General features: G+C 42.8%; 2 protein-coding genes across 3 annotated transcripts; one reads left to right on the top strand and one right to left on the bottom strand.

Moving 5' to 3' along the window:
* The first annotated feature begins 968 nt into the window (after positions 1-968).
* LOC126981595 (glucose-induced degradation protein 8 homolog) lies at positions 969-6,602 on the top strand. 2 transcript variants are annotated; one of them, XM_050833041.1, is made up of 5 exons: positions 969-1,110; positions 2,065-2,221; positions 3,032-3,228; positions 4,127-4,324; positions 4,962-6,602. In XM_050833041.1, the coding sequence occupies exons 2-5, from the start codon at positions 2,071-2,073 to the stop codon at positions 5,136-5,138; spliced, it is 723 nt and encodes a 240-aa protein (XP_050688998.1). In that variant the 5' UTR covers positions 969-1,110; positions 2,065-2,070; the 3' UTR covers positions 5,139-6,602. The 2 variants fall into 2 exon arrangements, with proteins under 2 accessions (XP_050688998.1, XP_050688990.1); XM_050833033.1 differs by having other exon boundaries at positions 979-1,110; positions 2,060-2,221.
* A 2,548-nt stretch (positions 6,603-9,150) lies between these two features.
* Positions 9,151-21,716, bottom strand: LOC126981590 (isocitrate dehydrogenase [NADP] cytoplasmic-like). The gene is made up of 9 exons (XM_050833019.1): positions 21,597-21,716; positions 16,634-16,867; positions 15,858-16,018; positions 14,798-14,952; positions 13,602-13,730; positions 12,538-12,695; positions 11,906-12,040; positions 10,984-11,146; positions 9,151-10,167 (listed from the first exon to the last, which is right to left on the bottom strand). The coding sequence occupies exons 1-9, from the start codon at positions 21,610-21,612 to the stop codon at positions 10,083-10,085; spliced, it is 1,236 nt and encodes a 411-aa protein (XP_050688976.1). The 5' UTR covers positions 21,613-21,716; the 3' UTR covers positions 9,151-10,082.
* Between the last annotated feature and the right edge of the window lie 402 nt (positions 21,717-22,118).

Genomic DNA, 22,118 nt, shown 5'->3' on the forward strand with positions numbered 1-22,118 from the left:
CACTTCGTTTGCCTTCATCCTCATATCTCTCTCTCTCTCTCTCTCTCTCTCTCTCTCTCTCTCTCTCTCTCTCTCTCTCAACCTTCACACCTGGCCTAACGTAACTACAACAGGATTTTCTATCTAACAACGCGGGCTCTTTCTTTCCTGCTTTTTACTACAAGTCGCTGTCTGTCAAGTGTTTGGTTAAAGATAACCAACTACGTCCATATCAGACCCTATGACATACCGTTTTTCGCAAATATCTATCAAACGAAGAATCGGATCAGCATGGGGCTTTGGCACAGATTGTTTCACACACTGCTAATTTTTGACGCTATTGTGCAATTTGACTTTGGGTTAAAGAAGACTCGCAGTGTAGTAGTTTAGTCTGTCTATATTTAGTATTTGATTTTGAACAATAACTGAAAAGTCAGAATGATTGAATCACTGATTATGATGACTGATACCGATTAACTTATTGAGTCCGATTTACTGTAAAAAAATAAAAAAATAAAAATAAAATAAAAATCTGTGACCATGCCGCGCTGCAAATGTAGTCTTCGGTAGCTTTCAAAGTACCGCAAAAAGTACCGCAGGATTTTTAGTGCGGTCCGCGGCAATGCGGTATTTTCAGAAATTTTGCGGTAGTGCGGTACTCTTTTGTGATGCGGTATTACCGCACGAAGTATCGCACTTGCCCACCTCTGCGGACAACTACTAATTTTCAATACCCAATCAGTAACAATAATCAAAACAAAACACCCAAAGAACAACCAAACCACGTGGCAAGTTAATCAAACTCATATAAGAATACCTCTTTCTCTGGACCCTGATCTGTTGCTTGCCCAGCTGGTGCTTGAAGGAATTCACCGAGGTGAGGCTAACATATGGCAAGGGAAGACAAGGCAAGGCTAGGTAAGGTAAGGCAAAGTGAGTATTCAACCCTCACAAAACCGCAAATAAAGTACAACAGAATAAAATAAAATAAAAATGTCACAACCGGCGACTTGTTAAGCACAAGTTGGCACCTCTCTTTGTTTTGGTCACGCTCTCAGCTGACTCACGCCGACACGCGGGTACCCACACTCCCACGCCCCTAATTATTCACCTCTGGCGCCGCCGGGACAGGTAAACACTTCCTTAAACCACTCTCAAGCATAAGCCCGTACTATTAAGCGTCTCTGCACCCCAGTTCGCCTCATTGAAAAGCCTCTCGTAGGTTGTTGATGGGATTTTCATGGCCTGTTTTGTGACCCCAGTGATGGTTTTACTCGGCTTTTTTTTATCTTGAACGGGAAAAGCGCCCATAATTACCCGGTTAATCCTCTCTGTGGCCTTGAGAGATAGTCATAATGGGCCTTGGGAAATAGTCATAATGGGCCTTGGGAAATAGTCATAATGGGCCTTGGGAGATAATCACAATGAGCCTTGGGAAATAGTCATAATGGGCCTTGGGAAATAGTCATAATGGGCCTTGGGAGATAATCACAATGAGCCTTGGGAAATAGTCATAATGGGCCTTGGGAAATAGTCATAATGGGCCTTGGGAGATAATCACAATGAGCCTTGGGAAATAGTCATAATGGGCCTTGGGAGATAATCACAATGAGCCTTGGGAAATAGTCATAATGGGCCTTGGGAAATAGTCATAATGGGCCTTGGGAAATAGTCATAATGGGCCTTGGGAAATAGTCATAATGGGCCTTGGGAGATAATCACAATGAGCCTTGGGAAATAGTCATAATGGGCCTTGGGAGATAATCACAATGAGCCTTGGGAAATAGTCATAATGGGCCTTGGGAGATAACCACAATGAGCCTTGGGAAATAGTCATAATGGGCCTTGGGAGATAACCACAATGAGCCTTGGGAAATAGTCATAATGGGCCTTGGGAGATAATCACAATGAGCCTTGGGAAATAGTCATAATGGGCCTTGGGAATCGCTGCTACCGGGTTAAACAAACACTCATGAGAACCTGATTAATCTCCTTTTCGGCCATTGGAAATACAGTTGATATGAGAGGTGGAAGCGTCTATTACCAACCTAATCCCTTGCCTCCTCCTCTTCCTTGCCAGGGCAGGAGTATATGAGAACAAACGTGGATAACGACACTGACCAGAGCAGCTCCAATGAGGGGGTGAGGGTCATGGACACCTCCGAGTGGGTGGAGGAGATGAACAAGATGCACATCCACCGTGCCGACATGAACAAGCTCATCATGAACTACCTCGTCATGGGTAGGTTTTGGGGGTAGAGGTGGGTCTTCTGTAAGGGTGTAAGAGAGAAGAGATTGATGGTGGTGATGCATGGTATTTTGCAGGTTTAATAAGGACATGGTGTGCCTGCTGTGGGTGTTGGAGAGAGGGAATTGATGGTGATGGGTTGTTAATGGGATGGTGCTAACTGGATGAATCTCTGTAGTGTGTGTAAGAGAGAGGGGATTGGTGGTGGTGGTGGTGGTCGATGTAATAATGAGATAGGTGATGGGTGTGTCTTGGGGTGGATGGGTGGGTATCTGTAAGGGTGTGAAAGAAGGATGGTTAATGGTTATGGATAAATATTCTGTGGGTGAAAGAAAGGAGGATTGAGATTGAGTACTAGTTGTATCGGTTTTGGTTTGGGGTGGATGTTTTGTGGGTGAAAAAAAGGTGATGGGTGTGTCTGGTGGTAACGAGGATAGGTGATAGGTGGGTCATCTGAAGGGTGTAAGAGAGAGGTGTTAAGTGGTGATGACGATGGTGGGTGCGTCTTTTGTGGGGAGTAAGAGAGGATACTAGTGGTGATAGGTGGTGTTGGTGGTTGTGATGGAGGGGATGTCTTCTGTAAGGTGTACGAGAGAGGAGATTGGTGGTGATGTGCAGTAGTGGCGGGGGGAGTGTTCTGTAAGTGTAAAAAAAGAGGAGAAATTAGTGGTGATGTATTGTGGTGGTGGTGATGGTGGTTATCTATTCTATGAGTGTAAAAAAAAGGAGGATAATCTTGCTTTTATTTAAATGTATCTTCTCTCTCTCTCTCTCTCTCTCTCTCTCTCTCTCCGCCCCAAACAGAGGGGTTCAAGGAGGCAGCTGAGAAGTTTTCCGTGGAGGCAAACATCAAGCCGCCAATGGACCTGGATCAGCTGGACGAGCGGATCCGGATCAGGACGGCCATCCAGAACGGGCAATTTCAGGAGGCGATGCGGATGGTGACAGCGCTGCATCCTGAGATCCTGGACGATAACTCTCAGCTATACTTCCACCTCCAGGTTAGGACGCCCCTCTCTCTCTCGCCCCTCTCACCTCGCACTCCTGCTCTTCTCCTTGTCTATATCTTTGCTTGCTCTCATTCCTTGCTTTTATTACCTCCCTATCTCTCTCTTCTAATGCGCAACTTTATTTCGTGCTATAGATAAGGATGCCCCTCTCTCACCCTCTCAATTCTGCTGTCCTTGCCTTCGTCTCTTTATACTGTCTCATCCTTTCTTGTTTCCATTGCCTCCCTCATCTATCTCATGGTTTTACTTCTAGCTATATGTAAGCAAGGATGCCTCTCTCCCCCCTCTGCCCTGCTCTACTTGCCTCCTTTCACCTCCATTTACTCACACTCCTCCTTTCTTTTATTACTTCCCTCCCTCTCTCTCTCTTCTTCTAACTCACAACTTTACTTCTAGCTGTAGGTAAGGATGTGTCCCTCTTGCCCTTCTCACCCTTAAATTACCACCAGGGTCATAAAACTACCCATGGGAATGCCTAAAACTCCTTCAACAGTCTTATCAAATGTGTTTACTTGGGTGCCAAAATGTTTAAGAATATGACGCTTAACATCTTACCCTCTTCCACCTTGCCTTCCCTCCCAGAACAAAACAAACCTCAAAAGTTTCAACCTCCCACCCTCTCCTACTCAGCCTTTCCCCCACATGAACACTGCCCTAAAAAGTCTCCACCCTTTACCCTCTCCTACTCTCCCATTCTCTCCAACAACAAAACAAGCCTCACAAGTCTCCCCTTCCCTCCAACAACAAAACAAGCCTCACAATTTTCCCCTTTCCCTTCCCCCCACAACAAAACAAGCCTCACAAGTCTCCCCGTCTCCCTTCCCCCCACAACAAAACAAGCCTCAAGTCTCAACCTTCTACCCTCTCACCCTCTTCCTTCCCCCCACAGCAACAAGTCCTGATAGAGCTGATCCGCGAGGGCCGTGTGGAGGAGGCAGTGGTGTACGCACAGGACCACCTAGCGGAGAGGGGCCAGCGAGACCCCTCCATCCTCAACGAGCTGGAGCGCACCCTGGCTCTCCTTGCCTTTGACCAGCCTGATGCGTCCCCCTTTGGCGACCTCCTCCACCCTTCCCACCGCCAGAAGGTGAGACAGAGAGAGAGAGAGAGAGAGATTTACATAGATATTCAAACCACACAGACTCTATGGTTGAGACTAGGTGGTCTGTCCTAAACCAAATTGAAATTACGTATGTCAAATCTAACGGCCACCAAGACTTTGCATTTCTATCTTAGTGAATGTTAAGGTGGAAGACATTGCAGCCGAGTTTGTTTTTATTTGAATCAGTGAGAGAGTTTTCTTTTTAGGCCACCTCATATTTAGTTAAAAGAACAAATGTACTACAAGGCAGTCTTTTTATATAGCCCTTGATCTGTTTCCTTTATTGTAAATCACACACACACACACACACACACACACACACACACACACACACACACACACACACACACACACACAGTTAGAGCTAAAAACATCATGAATTTAAAAACCAAGTTAGATAGAAATATAGAGATGGGACAATGCAAGCTAAACTCAACCCCCGTACACAACAACTAGGTAAATTCAACTATAGATAAACACACACACAGAACATAAACATATGGAAACAAAACCTCAAATCCCATACACTACAACTAGGTAAACACAACTATGGGTAAACACACACACATCCCCACCACCCTATAACCCAAGACAGATAACCCAGACTGTCCCTCATCCCCAGGTGGCCAGCGAGCTCAATGCAGCCATCCTGCGGGCCCAGAACCAGGAGGAGACGACACCCCTCCTGGCGGAACTCCTCAAGTTGCTACTCTGGGCCCAGGACGAGCTCACCAAGAAGAAGGTGCAGTTCCCCATCATGAAGGACCTCATCAAGGGACAGATAGAGGAGCCCAAGTGAAGATAGGGAGTTTTTAGGGGTCTTTTTTTTCTTTCTTTTCTTCTTCGCCATATTTTTCTCTTTCTTCAGCTTTTCTCATCTTTCCTATGGGGTTGCTGTTCCTCTTGCTATGCCTGCTGTCTCCATTTATTCCTATCATTCATATTGCATTCCTCCTCCAATCTGTTTGCCGTCTACCCTTCTTTTATGCCATCTCTCCATCTTCTCCTTAGCTTTTCTCTCTTCCATCTTCTTACAGCCTCCATCTCCAACACTCTTCTGTTTGTTCTTGCTGTTCCTGGTATCTTCATTTACTCCTGTCCTTCTTGTCTTGCTCCTCCTCCAATCCCTTTGCTATCTAGTCTTCTTCTATGCCATCTTCTATGCCTTCCTCTCCTTTCTTTCTTCCTGCAACCTCCATCTTCAACACTCTTCTACCTGTTCCTGCTATTCCTGATGTCTTCATTATTTCCTATCCTTTATGTCCCTCTCCTTCAAACGTTTGCTGTCCTGTCTTCTACTGTGCAATCTATCCATCTTCTTGACCTTCTTGTTTCTTCCTGCAACCTTTCTATCTCCAACACTCTTCCAATATCAAAACTCCCATCACTTGCTATTCCAATGAAGTAAGGCAGAGGAAGTTGCCCCCAAGAAGAGATTGTCGAGATGTGTTTGTACTTCATTTTTTGCTGTGGGTAAAGAAGTGTGTGTGGATGAGTGGATGAGTTGAGTGTATCCTGCTGTGGGAGAGGAAGAAGAGTGAGAGAGCATGGGACGTTGAGGTTGATCGAGGTTTGTCTTGCGATGTGAGGCTGGGGAGTGTGTGGTTGACTGGCTCAGCTGATGATATGAGTTAGTACACTATGAAAGTCTTGTGTTCAAGTGACTGGATTCATGCTGAGAGTTGTAGTAGGAAAGTATGTTTTTATTAAGTCATGGTAATTGGTCTGTCTGTCTGTCTTTTTATGTTACCATAAATTCAAGCTTTGTATTGCAGTCCAGTTACTGACCAAGTTACTTAATTCCAGACTGTTCATAATAGCCAGTCACAATCAGTCATGTCACTAATAAAATAAAAACTTGTACTACCTCCCTGATAGTTGTACATCATCTGGTATGAGTTGCTGGCTACCCATATAGTACACTATGTCAAGTTATTGTATCTAAGCAAAGAGAAGTTAGGTAGGTAGGCTGTCTGCCCCCAGTAAAGTTAGCTAAGTTACCTATCATCTGACTTGTTGAGGTTAGGTAGACAAGCTGTAGTGAGGCCTTTACCAAAGGTCTTACATGTTAAGGCTGTCTTACAGTAACACTTAGCACAATTGCTAGTTATGTTCTTCATAGCATTCAATTGATTAGTTCTTAGATACAATAAAACTACTGCCCTCTTTTATTACTTTTAGTGAAAATATGTGATTGATGAGAAAGCTTAGCTTTGAATCTCCTCAAATTTTTTATTAAATAAAAAGAAACATAGTTGCTGCATCTCCATTTTTTATGCATCCTTTTATTTTTACATTAAAAAGATAATTATGGCTTTGACAAAAAATATAATAATTGTTTAACCACCTCCGTGTTGTAATGGTTAAGCATTTCAGCGTCGAGTACACACATATTGAGAGGCTTGCGTAGGGGGTTGGGCATGTCCACAAGCCTGGTAGTAGACTTTTCTTTTATACCATGGACGTGAAAATAAATCCTTAGAATCCGATTAATCTCCACTTCGGCTTTTGGAAATAACTGATGTGAGGCGGGGGCGTCTGAGAATACCGATATGTGTTTCTTGCGGTGCCCAAAGACCTTCCCTTGATCCCCTCATCCTCTTCCCCACTAACACGGCCTGCCCACCTGCCGTAGCCTACTCTTAAACATGAATTACTTAACTATCACCCTCGGTTATGGTTGAAGTTAATATTATAATTGCGTGTTCAGTTATTACCCAAGATAGTACTAAAAAAAATTAATAACAGTCAAGCAGGTTAGCGTGTCTAACTACGAATCTGGGGGCCCGAGTTCGAATCTTGATGTTCATTTTGAGGCAACATTTCAGTTGAGTCAACTTAGCTCGTGGTCGACCAGCGACCGGCCACACCACTTATTGAGAATTATGAATATTACAACTTTTTTTTAACTTTACCAAACAGAGAAGAAATAGGAGAATAAAGATAAAATAAAAAAAAAAAGTTAAGTTAGGGCAGGGCAGGGGCTACAGTTGGCCAGTGCTCATCGTGGCCTCCGTGCCCATCTATCTCAGAAAAAAAAAAATAAAATATAAAAAATATGGAGTTTACTTTCTTTAGATCTTTACATAATATGGGCTGAGACGGAAGCGTGGCCTCTGGCCTCTTCTCTCGTCTCATCTACGTTTAATCATCCTCCTAAAAAAAAATAAAGAATAAAGACCGAATTCGTTACCCTCGTCTTTCTCCTCCCCAGCGTTGCCAAATTATCGTACTCATCGCATTGCATTTTCATAGCTTCGGACCGACAACTATGGCAAAAAGGAAAAACAGAGCATCAATAAATAACAGCTTTAACGCTAACTATAATTTTCTATCGTTATTTGTGCAGGTACGAGAGTTTGCGGCTTAAAAATGATAAATACAATGTGGTGAATACGATAATATGGCAACACTGCGTCCTCCCCCTCCCACTCACCCTCTCTCATTTGCTTCCTCATTTAACACGTCACGCCCTCTCTGTACTCACCGTCCTCGTGGCCACAGGTGCTCGGGTGCTCCGTGGTCTTGGTGGCGGCGTGGCGGATGTCCAGGAGCTTTAATAGTGACGTGACACAAGAAAAAGTAACGATTGACCAGCAGACAACCCTCCGCCGCCATTGTGAATCCCGCTCGGGTGACACGAAATGAACCAACGAGTTTTTTTCTTTTTTTCCTCCGTTCGTAGTTGGATTCTCGGCTTCATCCCATAGACTTCACTGCTTAAAACTTTCTACTTTTCTTACATTTTCTATAATGCTGCTCTTCTTTCAAGTGAGAAGACCAACATTAATTTATCTCACCATTTTTTTTTTATAACCGTTCCTTTTCCAACCTCTTTCGTAGTAATTATACAGCATTAATTATCTTTTCTACCTTGTATCTTCCCCTTGAACAGATATGAATGAGACATATGCACAGTCCCTTATGTCTGCTCCCTTAACCCGGTAGCAGCAGGGATCATATTTATTAATGGTCCCTCCAAGCGAGAAAAATGAGAAAAAAATAATCACTCACACAAACCATTTCATAATATATATCAAAGCATTTGTGATCAGTTTATGCATCACCTATTTTTGGGGGTTTATATCATGGCACAAATTTGGCCCGTCGCTGCTACACGGTAAAGCCACAAATTTGGCCTGTCGCTGCGACCAGGTTAACTAAATCAAGGCCTATATTTTTTTAGCACTTGTCCCCCACCATTGTATCTTTTTAGCTTCCTGGTGCTACTTACACATGTATTCTTAGTTGTATAATCACACTCTGTACTGCCTGGGGGTTGGGATGGCATGATCCTCCCTTCTCCTTTGTTGTTTTACTTGCAACAATAAACTATCAATCAATCAGTCAACTTGAGTTCTTAACCTATTTCTTTATATTTTTTCTACATATTTCCTGTTTTTACTTGCTTTTTTCTTCCCTTACTAAGAAACATGAAAGAGAAGGCCAATGCCCGCAAAATCTTCTACCCTCAGATTTTGCAACATTTCCAATCAAACTTCTTTCCTTATTATTATGAATCATTAGTGTTGTTGCTTTTTACTTCCTTTTTTCAGATTTTGCTACATTTCCAATTCAATTTCTTCCCTACTTCTTATTATGAATCATTAGTGTTGTTTCTTTTTACTTGCTTTTTTCTTCCCTTACTAAGAAACATGAAAGAAAAGACCAATGCCCTCAAAATTTTCTACCCTCAGATTTTGCAACATTTCCAATCAAACTTCTTTCCTACTTCTTATTATGCATTATTATTTTTTTTTTCTGCTTTTCTTTTCCCTATTCTGTAAGACATCAATGAAGAAGACCAACACTCTCAGACTACAACATTTTATTCAACCTTTGTGCTGCTCTCTTGCTTATCAATTGTGCATCATCAGCACACACACACACACACACACACACACACACACACACACACACACACACACACACACACACACAAAAAAAAAAAAAAAAAAACACAATGTGAGGCTATACTGATGTCACATTTTCTGCTCGTGACATGAGCTAACACACACACACACACACACACACACACACACATCTGGATTGGTTCTGTGGAGGTTCTGTCCCCAGCACTAGTATGGTTGGCTGACTTTTTTTTTTTTTTTTTTCACAGTAATGGAAGCACCTGGGTGAGGCCGGCCGGCTAGATGGGGACCTCAACTTCCTCTTCAAAAACATGGGAGACACATGAAAATCTACACCTTTTAAGTTATCTACAAACGTCAATTTTAAATACTTACATATAAAACTTTAAATTATGGTCTTTGAAGGCAATTGGCTACTTCCTATCCCTAACATCACTGGCTGACTATGGAAAACCTCCCCAAATTAGGCTAAACTAGTTGAGGTTGGTAGTTCTTGGTTGCCTCTGAAGTGAATGTTATGAAGCCCCTTCCCTCCACTAGTGCCAAATTTAGCAAGTGTTGTATTAGTATTTATTAACAGTTCCGTGGCTAGTTTGGCTATTTAACCCTATTTTTGGGACGGAGTTAGCTAGAAGTGTTGGATTCTCACAGTTAAGTCGATATATTACAAACCCAGTTGTAAAAAAGTGATATATAAAAAAATCAACAAAACCAGCTAACCATGCCTTGAAAGACAGGTCGAAAAAGATGAATCAGCCACGTTATTGTTACTGAAGACTAATACGACGCCTAGAAAATCTGGCATAAAACTAAAGCTACTGGAATTTCAGGCAGGGAATGGTGCGTTAGAGCTTGGCATGGGGCCCCTTTAGTCAAGCAGAGGCCATCTTGTTCCTCAGGTTCTCGGCCAGTTTGTCCAAGAACTCGAAGGTGTTGAGGTAGTCAGCCCGCGTCACGCTGCAAAGGAAGGTCAGGTTAGTCTTGCCTGAGAGTCTGTTAACCCGGTAGCTGCAGAGATCATGTTTCTTAAAGGTCCCTCTAAGGCTAAGCGAATAAATGAGAAAAAATCATCACTCACGCAAACCATTTCATAATATATATCAACGCATTTGTGATCAGTTTATGCATCATCTATTTTGGGAGGTTTATATCAAGGCAAAAATTTGGCCCGTCGTTGATACACGGTAAAGCCACAAACTTGGCCCATCGCTGCTACCAGGTTAAGGGTAGATCTGCCATTTTGTTTACACCATTCCATGAAGGGCATCAAGGAAAAAAAAAAAAAAATTGATATATACCCAAACAGAGTCCCCTCGATGAGCAGACAAAAATAAGAGACAGTGACAATAAAGTAAGAAGATTGAAAAAAAGGACAAAAACAATACCTTAGGAGTTAAGACGAGGGCGTTGACTTATGTTCTAAACTTATCAGTCATGACTCATATCAATCACTGCTTATCAGGAAAAAATATATATATTGTCTGGTAAATTGAGGCAAGCTAATCTATACACACTATTCCAATTCTTACATTATGAAAAAAATATATACTCTTTGGGAAATTGAGCTCAGGTACAAAAACGAACAATGGTCAAAATAAGGCCTGATACACTTTTCCTATGCATTCTTTCCTTACTTGTTTGTCTTTTGACAGATTAATCTTGTAATGTTCCGTATTATAACTCCTTAACTTGTATATACATCTGGCACCAATGAATCTATTTGCTAAATCTCTTAAGTGTGCGTGTGTGTGTGTACAGTCCCAAGACCCTCACCTGGCCATGCCCTTGATGCAGATGGCGAGGTCTTTGGTCATGGCGCCAGACTCGATGGTCTCCACACACACCTCCTCCAGGCCTGTTGAGAACTTGGCCAGTGCATCGTTGTTGTCCAGTTTGGCGCGGTGGGCCAGGCCGCGCGTCCAGGCATAGATGGAGGCTGGGGGAGGATCAGGAGTCAGTCAGGGATGTACTAGAACTAACAATACTTTCTAGTCAAAGCTCATTCCTATGCTGTCCAGTAAGTCAGCAAAAGTTAGTTACTGTTGTCTTCACTCTGTTATTCCCATCACTAATAAACTCTTGAGCATCTCTTCTTACACTTCATTTCCTTTCTTTTCTATGACAAAGTTTTCTCATGCCTGCCACTATTAAACTCTTGAACACCTCTCCTCTACTTTATTTCCTTTACTTCCTGTGACAACCTTTTTCACATGTCATTAGTAAACTCTTGAGCAGCTCTTCTTCTATATCTCCTCCTTCCTGTGACAATCTTTTTCATTTCCCACTAGTAAACTTTTGAGCAGCCCTTCTATATCTCCTCCTTCCTGTGACAATCTTTTTCATTTCCCACTAGTAAACTTTTCAGCAGCCCTTCTTCTACTATATTTCCTCCCTCATGAGACAAATTAATTCATAAAAAATCATTAAGATCTCTGAAAGGGCATCAGGGGAATATAAAAACAATTTGATAGACCTAAACTGACCTGGAGACTGAGTGAAGGAAGACATGAGAAGGATAACATCAGGGAGGAGAGAGTACATGATCAAGAGTGGGAGACTCAAAGCCCGTCAACCCCCATAAGGCAAAATATGGACGTTAAACGATAAGAAGAAAAGAGAGACACCCAAACAAGAGTCCCCTCAATGAGCAGACATGGGTATGAAAAATTAAAAAGACAGAGATAAAGCAGGTTACCTATGGGGTTGGTGGAGGTCTCCTTGCCCTGCTGGTGCTGGCGGTAGTGCCTCGTGACTGTGCCGTGTGCTGCCTCGGACTCCAGCGTGCGGCCATCTGGACACACCAGCACAGATGTCATCAAGCCCAGAGAACCTGAAGGAGAGGCAACACTCATCAGGACCCATTTGTGTTCTTGGACATGGAAGTGAAAAAAGGCTAAACATAGGTGTTGGAGGAAAGGAATGCAGAAATAGTTAAGGAGTGAAAGAAGGATGGAAGGAAAGAAAAAGAGAACAGTCAAGGGGAAGATCGTTAAGATTAGTGTTCTTGGACATGGAAAATGAAGAGAAATTAAAAGGTATTGGAAAGAAAGAAATCAGGCAATACTTGTTAATGAATGAAGGGAGGAAAGAAAGACTTGTTAAAGTGAACATCTTTAAGATGCATATATGTATTCAGAGACATTATGGCAAGTAAAGAGGTGGAGAAAGTATGGAAGAACTGTGTATGTGTAGAGCAAAGTAAGATCCTTAAGACTCATTTGAGTTTTCAGACACAAGAGCAAGTCAAGAGGTGAAGAAAGAAAGGAAGGCCATGAGGGAGAGCCACCAAAGCCCTGGGATTGAAGCAAGGCAAAAAGGAACACCCACCATAGCCCTGGGCCACGGAGTCTGACTGCACATCCCCGTCGTAGTTCTTGCAGGCCCAGACAAAGCCACCCTCGCTCTTCATGGCTTGAGCCACCATGTCATCAATCAGCCGGTGCTCGTACCAGATGCTGGCATCCTCATACTTGGTCTTGAAGTCCCTGCAACACAGAGAAGAAAGGTCCCTGAGGCCCTGTGGGAGACTAGGCTGATCTACATAGTGAAGTTTTGAGGATATGTGTTTGTGTTGTAGAGATGTACTGTTAGAAATGGCTTTATTTGTCTTTAGAAATGTCTTAGAAATGAGTTTATTTGCTTAAAATGTATCTGTGACGAAAGTTTCTCCCAGTTTATATTTTAGTGAAGTTTTAAGGATAAGTGTTTGTGTAGTGGAAATGTAGTGTTAGAAATGACTGAATTCTAATTACTTGACAGATCTTTTGTGACGAAGGTATTACCCATAGCACGTCTTTACTTTATTTCCTTTCCTTCCTGTGACACCTTTTTCATTTGTCACTAATAAACTCTTGAGCAGCCCTTCTCCTATATTTCCTCCTTCTAAGATGATCATGATGTATCAGAACTCTACAATACTTTTAGCCTCCATCTTTGGGTTAACTGACTGCTATGAACTATGGGCTACCCTGGCTGACTACATTTAATTGTTTGATGTCTCATTTCCCTGTGTATATTGCCTATTACATCTGTGGTCAATAAACTACCTGACTAACTATATCTATGTGTCAGGTCAAGAAGCATCAAGAGTGTGGTAAGCTTGGAGGATCACAGGCAAGGTTGATTTCTATGGACCACACTGGAGATCAAATTTAATTGTTTGATGCCTAGTTTCCTTGTGTATATTGCCTATTGTATCTGTGGTCCACAAACTATCTAGCCATCTATCTGTGTGCAATAATAGTGTGATAAGCTTGGAGCATCACTGGTGGGGCTTTTTTTGTTTTCTGATTTTGTTGCCCTTGAGCTGCTTCCATTGCTGTAAAAGAAAAAAATAAATAAATAAATAAGTGAATGAAAAAAGGCTGTGGTACTGGCCGGCTGTCCCTCACCTCTCATACACCTCCTCGAAGATGTCCTTGAAGCGGCCATCATACTTCTTGAGGATGGTGTTCTTGGTGGACATGTAGAGTGGCAGCCGGCGGTCCAGCGCATACACCATGGAGGCGTGCGCGAAGGCCCTGCAGGGGTGGAGGGGAGAGGGGAAGGGACTGTGAGCCTTGCCAAGCGTTAGTTCAGCAAGGAATAATAATCTTCTTTCTGTTTAGCATCCTTGTTTTCCATTATGGGGTTGGACGGTAAGTAAGGAAGGAAAAGGAAAAAATATATTTGTATCTCGTCCTTCTTTCAAGGCAACAGAAGGCAAATGAAGGCTCAACAAAACTAAACAAAATGCACATAATGATAAAAAACACGGATTTTCCTCTCAACAGTGAAAAAAGTAATATGAAATTGTTGCCATTCTTTCAAGGTAACAGCTAGTGAAGGGCTCGACTATACAAAACAAAACAAAATGCCCACAATAATAAAAATCAGGTTTCTCTCTCCAATGTGAAAAGAGAAAAGGTGATATAAAGTATGAATGAAGGGATGAAGGGAATGAAGAGGCGAAGGGCTCAACAAAACAACAAAACGCACACAACAATAAAAGAACACTGACTTATCTCTCCACTATGAAAAAAAAAGAAAAATGTTGAGGTTTGAATGAAGGGATGAAGGGAATGAAGAGGCGAAGGGCTCAACAAAACAACAAAATGCACACAACAATAAAAGAACACTGACTTATCTCTCCACTATGAAAAAAAAGAAAAATGTTGAGGTTTGAATGAAGGGAAAGAAGAGATAAAGGCTCGACTAAACAACAAAATGCACACAACAATAAAAGAACACTGACTTAGCTCTCCACCATGAAAAAAAAAGAAAAATGTTGAGGTTTGAATGAAGGGATAAAGGCTCGACTAAACAACAATATGCAGAGAACAATAAAGAACACTGATTTCTCTCTTCACTGTAAAAGAAAGTAACATGAAATAAGGTTATGTATTACTCATTGTCTAAAATTAAAATAAACATTTCTGCCTAAATCATAAGCCAAAAATGAGGTCCTTCTTTTCACAAATAATAGAAAAAATATTACTAAGGCAGTTTGTTAATGATGGTGATGATGTTTAAATGTATAAAATAACAATGTGTGACGCAAGGACAAACACAACCCTGAACACGTCGAGCAGGTTGACCAACCCCTGACCTGATGGAGTCGTCGGTGTTGAACATGCCGAGGGCCACGCCGGCTCCCTTGAAGTCGTTGATTACTTCCTTTATCGCTCCGCTGCTCCCGTCGGCCGGCGTCCAACTGATCTCCAGCTTCCCGGCACCAGGTACCACAAAGTCCACGGCTTTGTACTGGAAAGGTGCTCAAGTCTCACTAACTCTGACCCTTCACTGGCTACATAATGTCACATTACACATCATTATTACTATTATGACTTCACTGCCTACATTGCCCAAACTATAGCACATTTTTAAACATTATCATTACTACCATTAACACAAATCTGGGCTCACCTTCATGGTCTATCCTCTCTACCTATTTAATGGGCCTCAATCTGAAACCTTCATTTGTGTATTGCCTGTACATCTACTGTAAAAATGCAAAGATGGGCAAGAACACACACACACACAGCAATGGCTAAGGTATCAGCATGCAGGCGTGGTGTCCTGGAGGACTCAAGTTCAAGTTCCACCTAACACAACAAGCTGACAATTTTCAGTCATCATCAAGTGACCAAGACACCTCACTTGCTATTCTGATGAACAACAATCAACCCAGACTTTGGTGAACCTCTCTCAAGAGGATCAAGTGGAGCTCTGAGGAGCAGCACGAGCCAACCAAGAATGGAACCACTACAAAACACTTGCCTGCGCCACTAATGGACTGGGGCTGACCAGTAGGCCCCTTCATGAAAGCCTACTGGTGCTATGACGTATGTAAAAACACACACAGACACATACACTCCTCTGCTCTGGCAGCTCAGTGGTAAAGTTCTGCACTGCCAGGCTATGCAACCTGACAGGCGGAGGTTTGAGCCCTGCTCAGGCCGGGATTTTTCCGCTGACAAGGAGTGGTTACTGTCCCCCCTTAAGCAAGGGGGATGGTGTGTGTGGTGTGTGAAGGTCCCAGCAGTACTCTGAGATCGATTAATAAGCCTTGCTCCAATCGGGAGGGTACTTGCTGGTGATGAAGTGTCCAGCTCATGATCAGGTCATGGGTGAATTACACACACACACACACAGACACACATCCTTACCTGGTCAGCGTGGGCGTGGCGACCGATGACGATGGGTTTCTTCCAGCCTGGCACCAGGCGAGGGATGTTCTTGCAGATGATGGCCTCACGGAACACAGTGCCACCAAGGATGTTCCGGATGGTGCCGTTGGGGGACTTCCACATCTTCTTGAGGTTAAACTCTGGAGAAAATGACGGGAGAGTCAAGGAAAGGTGTGCTGGGAAGCATATGAGGTGATTATTTTTGAGAAGTTAGAAGGGGTTGACATCACAAACAGGTGTCAACCCCACCACCACCCACAACCCCTTTTTTTTTACTTTGCAGCAGTGGTTCTCAACCTATTCTTACTATGTACCCTTTGAGGTTCTTCTGAAGTGATGTAGTCCTCACCCAGAACTTGAGAAACAAATGCTAGTTAACATATAGTTAATCCAGATTAATATGCAACTAGCCCTACATATGTGGATTAAAACAGAAATAATCTCTGCTAACCAGTATAAACAAAAAGTCTGTGATGCTTTATAGGAAATGGTGTTGCACTACTACAGAAAACCCTGATACTCTGAAAACTCGTGTACCCTAAACATTTCCCTCAGATACCCTTTGGGGTACATATATCCAAGGTTAAGAACCACTCCTCTAACCCAATCCTGTCTTACCTAACCTAACCCAAATCAATCTAACCCAACACAACTGAACATAAACCATAACCCCAAACACAATACTCCACAACCAGACATCTTTCACTTTTCCATCCAAATCCAAATAGATCCAATCACATCCCCAACCAACCCACCTTCCACCCTCTTCTCGTCGGGGGTGATGGTGGCGCACTTGATGCCCACGTTGAACTTTTTGATGGCGTTGGCGCAGTCCACCGTCACCTGGTCGTTGGTGGCGTCGCGGTTCTCCATGCCCAGGTCATACGTGTGCAGCTCGACATCGAGGAAGGGTAGGATCAGCTTCTCCTTGATCAGGTCCCAGATGATCCGTGTCATCTCATCCCCCAGCACCTCCACCACCGGGCCGCCTGCAACCACGTAAAGTAAAGATTTATCATCTTTTATTTCTGGATCACTGCAGAATAAGCATCATCATCAGATCAGGGATCAAAAGAATGAACAAATACCAACATATCAAGTCATATTGTACACATATCAAGCCATATCATATTAATGTATATATAACATAGCCACTTTTCCATTTATAATAGCTCAGAAATTAAGGGACTAAGGGGAATGAAGTTATTATACAGTTATAGAAGTATCCCCCGAATTACAGTTGGGTTACATCCTGGAAAAGTAATCATGAAGCAAAACAATTGTGTGCATATCAAACTTGAGGTTTAAAAAATAGGGATGCATTCCTGGAATTGAATATTATGTGACCTACAACCCTAATACATATGAAGTGTTTTATGGACTGCACTGTATCTAAATCATTACCAAAGCAAACAGAGCAGCACCATTGCAGGAGTTATTTGTTTCCTCTCTCTATATTCTCTCTCTCTCTCTCTCTCAACAAAATAAATAAATAAAAAACTACACATTCATTTGTCGGCATGTGAGGCATTTGTACACATATCCATCTCTCGGTCACTTAGTATGTTAGTATGTACTCATTTCTATGCAAGAGAGGATGAGGACAGTGACAGGGCAGCTTCATTGTCCCGGCCACTCCCTCCTATCAGGCAACCGGAGTCACCTTTGGCCAGCCTTCTCCTCCTCCTGCCAAGGTCCAGTGATTAGTCTTATCTCCCAGCACTGCCCTCTGGACCCCTGGGGCAGGTGCTCTCCAGAGGGCAGTGACAGGGACCTGCATCACCCTGCGCCACACTTTTCTAGGGTGAAGGTGACATACTGAAATTATGTTGGCATTTATAAGGGTTGTTGTTTCCACATACTTATTAGGTGGTATATACTGGCTACTGATACCATGTTATTCCTCTATGAGTCATTTGTATGGATTATTTATACATAGTCATATTCCTCTTTTAGTATATAAGGCTGAATGTGAAGTGAACTTGTGTGTGGGTTATTCCTGTACTGCATATAACAATATCATGGGAAGTATTTTAGGTTTAGTTAGTGTTTCATTCCCTTGTTGGTATATTAGGTTGAATATGGAGTAAATTTGTGATGTTATTCCTGTTCTGCATATTACATGGAAAGTGTATTAGGTTCATCTTGTGTGTTATCAGGTGATGTGGTGAGGCCGAGATCAGTCCTTCACCTCCTTATCTCGTGTTATCAGTCCAGTAGTGACTGACGTAACACCCACTGTACCTTTCCTCTATGTGAGTGTATGTGAATTAAGTAAGCTCTTAACTCTTATCTAACACCCAAGATTTCTTTTTTTTTCATGAGTTGTAACACTTACCTATCACCCATTATGCTATTTTACCCTTTCTTCAACAATTGCAACACTTAACTAACACCCATGACTTCCTTTTTTCTATTTCTTCATGAGTTGCAGACTTGAACCTTTCCTTTTGCCCTTGTGTAACTTTCCTCTGAGTGCGTGGGTGTGTGAATTAAGCTCTCAACACCTGTTTCTACTTTCTTTTACTATTTTTTCATGAGCTGCAACCATGACTTTCTTTAAATCTTTTTTCACGAGTTGCAGCGCCTATATCCAACACCCATTACTTTCTTTTACTCTTTCTTAATGAGTTGCAACACTTATCTATATAGCATCCATTACCTTTAACTCTTTCTTCATGTGTTGCAGTCTTGGACCTTTTCCTTTGCCCTTTTGCATAACTTTCCTCTGTGTGAGCCTGTGTGAATTATGCTCCCTCTTAGTCTTATCTAACACCTATTCATCCATCAGTTTCTTTCTCCCTTTTCTTCTTGAGTTGCAACACTAACATCAATTACTTTTTTTTTCACTCGTTGCAACACTTATCTAACACCCATTACTCTCTTTTTCCCTTATCTGATACCCATTACTTTCCTTTTTCTCTATCTTCATGAGTTGCAACCCTTTAAAACCAACTATAGTGAAACCAAATTGTCGAGTCTGTTTTGGCGTTGGCTCCCACTGGTCCATTTCTCCCCTTTGCTTTGCCACACAGTCCCAACACCTATTTTTTCCTCTCATATGTTACCTATAGCTTACATATGAGAGGAAGGGATAGGTGTTGGGACTGTGTGGCAGAGCAGAGGGGAGGAAAGGACCTGCAGGAGCCTATGCCAGACTGGCCTCGACATATTTGGAAGACTATAAATGCACCAGTAGAAGAAATAGTAATGGCAACTAGTATATGTGTGTGGTTTCTTGGCTCAAATCTCTTATCTAACACCACTGACTTTCCCTTCATATCTTCAAGAGGTTTCAGGATTACTACATAACCATCACCAGCATATAATCTAGCAACATTTCTTCAAGAGGCCACACTATTCTATTCTTTATTATAGGAACAGTGCTTATTGGGCATTTGTTTTGTTTTTACCCTTAGCTGATAAAGTACAGTGCCATCACCAGCTACAATCCAGCCAGCATCATACACTCCCATCCTCATTCATTTCCTTCAGCCTCTACCACAGGAGTCTCTTGGCCTTGAGTCTTGGTGAGCAACAACGTCACTCCCAAGGTTGCCTGCTTCACCCTGCCCAGATATTGCACAATCATGATGTTCCTGAGAGACAGTTCCTGCTTGTGTGAGGTTTTGCATCTTCCAAGGCTGGATCTTAATGCTTTTGGACAAGTTTCTCAGCCTTGATTTTTTGGGGTGTTTAGTGTCCCCAAAATGAGGTGTTTGCTGGAGAGGGGATGTTAAGGAGGGGGAGGGGTTGGGGTGTGAGGGAGAAAGTGTGGAGGGTTAAGTGTGGAGGCCTGAGGGGGAGTGTGGGTGTTCATACATTGGGTGAGGGGCAGGTGGTGGAAAGTGAAAGGGCTCAGCTGGGGGCAGTGATGATGACCAATGATTGAGGAGGAGGAGGAGGAGGAGGATGGGTAGCAGCAGCAGCATCACATTCCTCCATTTGAAAAGCTGAACCCAATTCTTTTTTTTTTTATGATCCTCCAAGCAGAGTTTTGCAGTGCCATTCATGTATACTAGCTATTCACTGCCACACAACCCTTCATTGCCCTCCCTACTGGCTCATATAACCCATAGATCACCATGACTTGTATCTTTTATATCCCTGAACACACACACACACACACCTATATCTATATATATCAATCTCTAGTTTTGTAAGAGTAATTTATTCCAGGTAATGACAGTAGCCTATAACACCTGCATGTGGTTAAGTTGTGGTAATCATCAGCTGGCTAACAAAACTGCTTCTATGTATAAATTTTCAGACAATTTACCGTTTCACCCAACCAACGATTTTCTGACATGGTTCATGTTTTTCTGGTGATAGATGTAGTGAATTGCACGATTTTGTACCTCATTTCCTTTGCAAATGTCTACTTTTCGAGTTATGCATATCCCCGGCCTGTCATGTTCAAGGTTACCCACTACCATGACATCACACATCAACATCTTAAAACATTTTACCACTTTGCTTATCATTCCCTTGGGTCCTTCAGTTTTCAGAAAGTTCATGGTGAGTAGAAATGTCTATCAAGTCTGGACCATGTTTAGTTGAAGTTATGTAAATGCAGCTTGGATGATTAGTGAACTCTAATCCACAGTGAAGTTACATTACATAATCTGCTCACCCCCTTGTCATTCTCCTGTTAATATATGTTTTTTTATCAAGTCAGGACCATGTTTAGTTGAAGTTCTGAAAATGCAGCTTGGATGATAAGTGAACTCTAACCCACAGTGAAGTTGCATTACATAATCTGCACTCCTGTCACTCTTCTGTTACTATGTGTTTATCAAGTCTGGACCATGTTTAGTTTGAATATCGTAAATGCAGCGTGGAAGATATGGCAACTCTTAACCATAGTGAAGTTAATTATTTAATCTGCACTCCTGTCAGGCTGTCAATCTCCTGTAAGTATGTTTGGCCTGGATTGGGGGAGGGAAGGGCTGGAGGCTGTATTATAAAGTCACAGTTAGAGTACAAAACCACCTATGGACTGATGCCACTTGTTTTTTCAGTAAGTGTGCAAATGTCGGTCTTGTTACATCCAAACCAGTCATTCTCTCTCTCTCTCTCTCTCTCTCTCTCTCTCTCTCTCTCTCTCTGTAACATCCTCTTTTCAAGGAGTCACGCCTGGCCACACACACATCACATACACATACACATACACACACACACACACGTACACACATACCACCACGTCCTTCTCTCTCTCTCTCTCTCTCTCTGTAACATCCTCTTTTTCAAGGAGTCACGCCTGGCCACACACACACCACATACACACGTACACACATACCACCACGTCCTTCTCTCTCTCTCTCTCTCTCTCTCTCTGTAACATCCTCTTTTCAAGGAGTCACGCCTGGCCACACACACACACACAAACACGTACACACACCACCACGTCCCTCTCTCTCTCACAGAAGCCGGGTGGGAGGGAAGGAAGTCACAATCAACCTGAGTCAGCATCAATCACACCCACGCCCTGCTGACACGTCCTTCTCCGAGTGCTGAGTCCTAGCCCTGCCTCAGCACTTGCCACCCTCACACCTTCACCTGGCCAGTACTCCAGGTGAGGTGAAAAGGTAAGTCCCACCACCTCCACCAGCCCCCTGAATACAACACCTCCACAGCCGCTTCAGCACCTCAGCACAACACTTCACGCCGCCCAGCACAGTGTTTCAGTCATGCTGGTTTGCTCGAGTGGGTACTTACACGAAATCTTAGACATCTTGGTGATCCTGAGGTGAGATACTTCCTCCCGCTATGGCTGCTGTTCTCAGACTGGGCTGGCTGAGTCAGTGGGCGGGGCTGGGGGCCTGTGGGTGTGGGATGGGCTTCTCCGCGGCTGGCGGGGACAGGGAGGGAGGGAGGGAGGGAAGATTCGTCCCCCGTCCCGTCACTCGCGGCCCGCGGAGTTTGGATGGGTTTTACACTCCTGTGCTATATTATGTTAACATTAAGACAAATAAGTAATACATTAAAAAAGTAAAATATAAATATTAATAATATAATATATAATGAAATGACTATATGTATACATGGAGAGAGAGAGAGAGAGAGAGAGAGAGAGAGAGAGAGAGAGAGAGAGAGAGAGAGAGAGAGAGAGAGAGAGAGAGAGAGAATGTGTATGCTACTGAATATATTTTTCGGCAATTGACTTAGTTAATAAGTGTAAGTGATTTACACTTACATTACACTTGTTTCACATATCTGTTAGTCTGTTACGTAGTCTGT

Source organism: Eriocheir sinensis, chromosome 4 (genome assembly GCF_024679095.1).
Source record: "Eriocheir sinensis breed Jianghai 21 chromosome 4, ASM2467909v1, whole genome shotgun sequence".
Lineage (NCBI taxonomy): Eukaryota > Metazoa > Arthropoda > Malacostraca > Decapoda > Varunidae > Eriocheir > Eriocheir sinensis.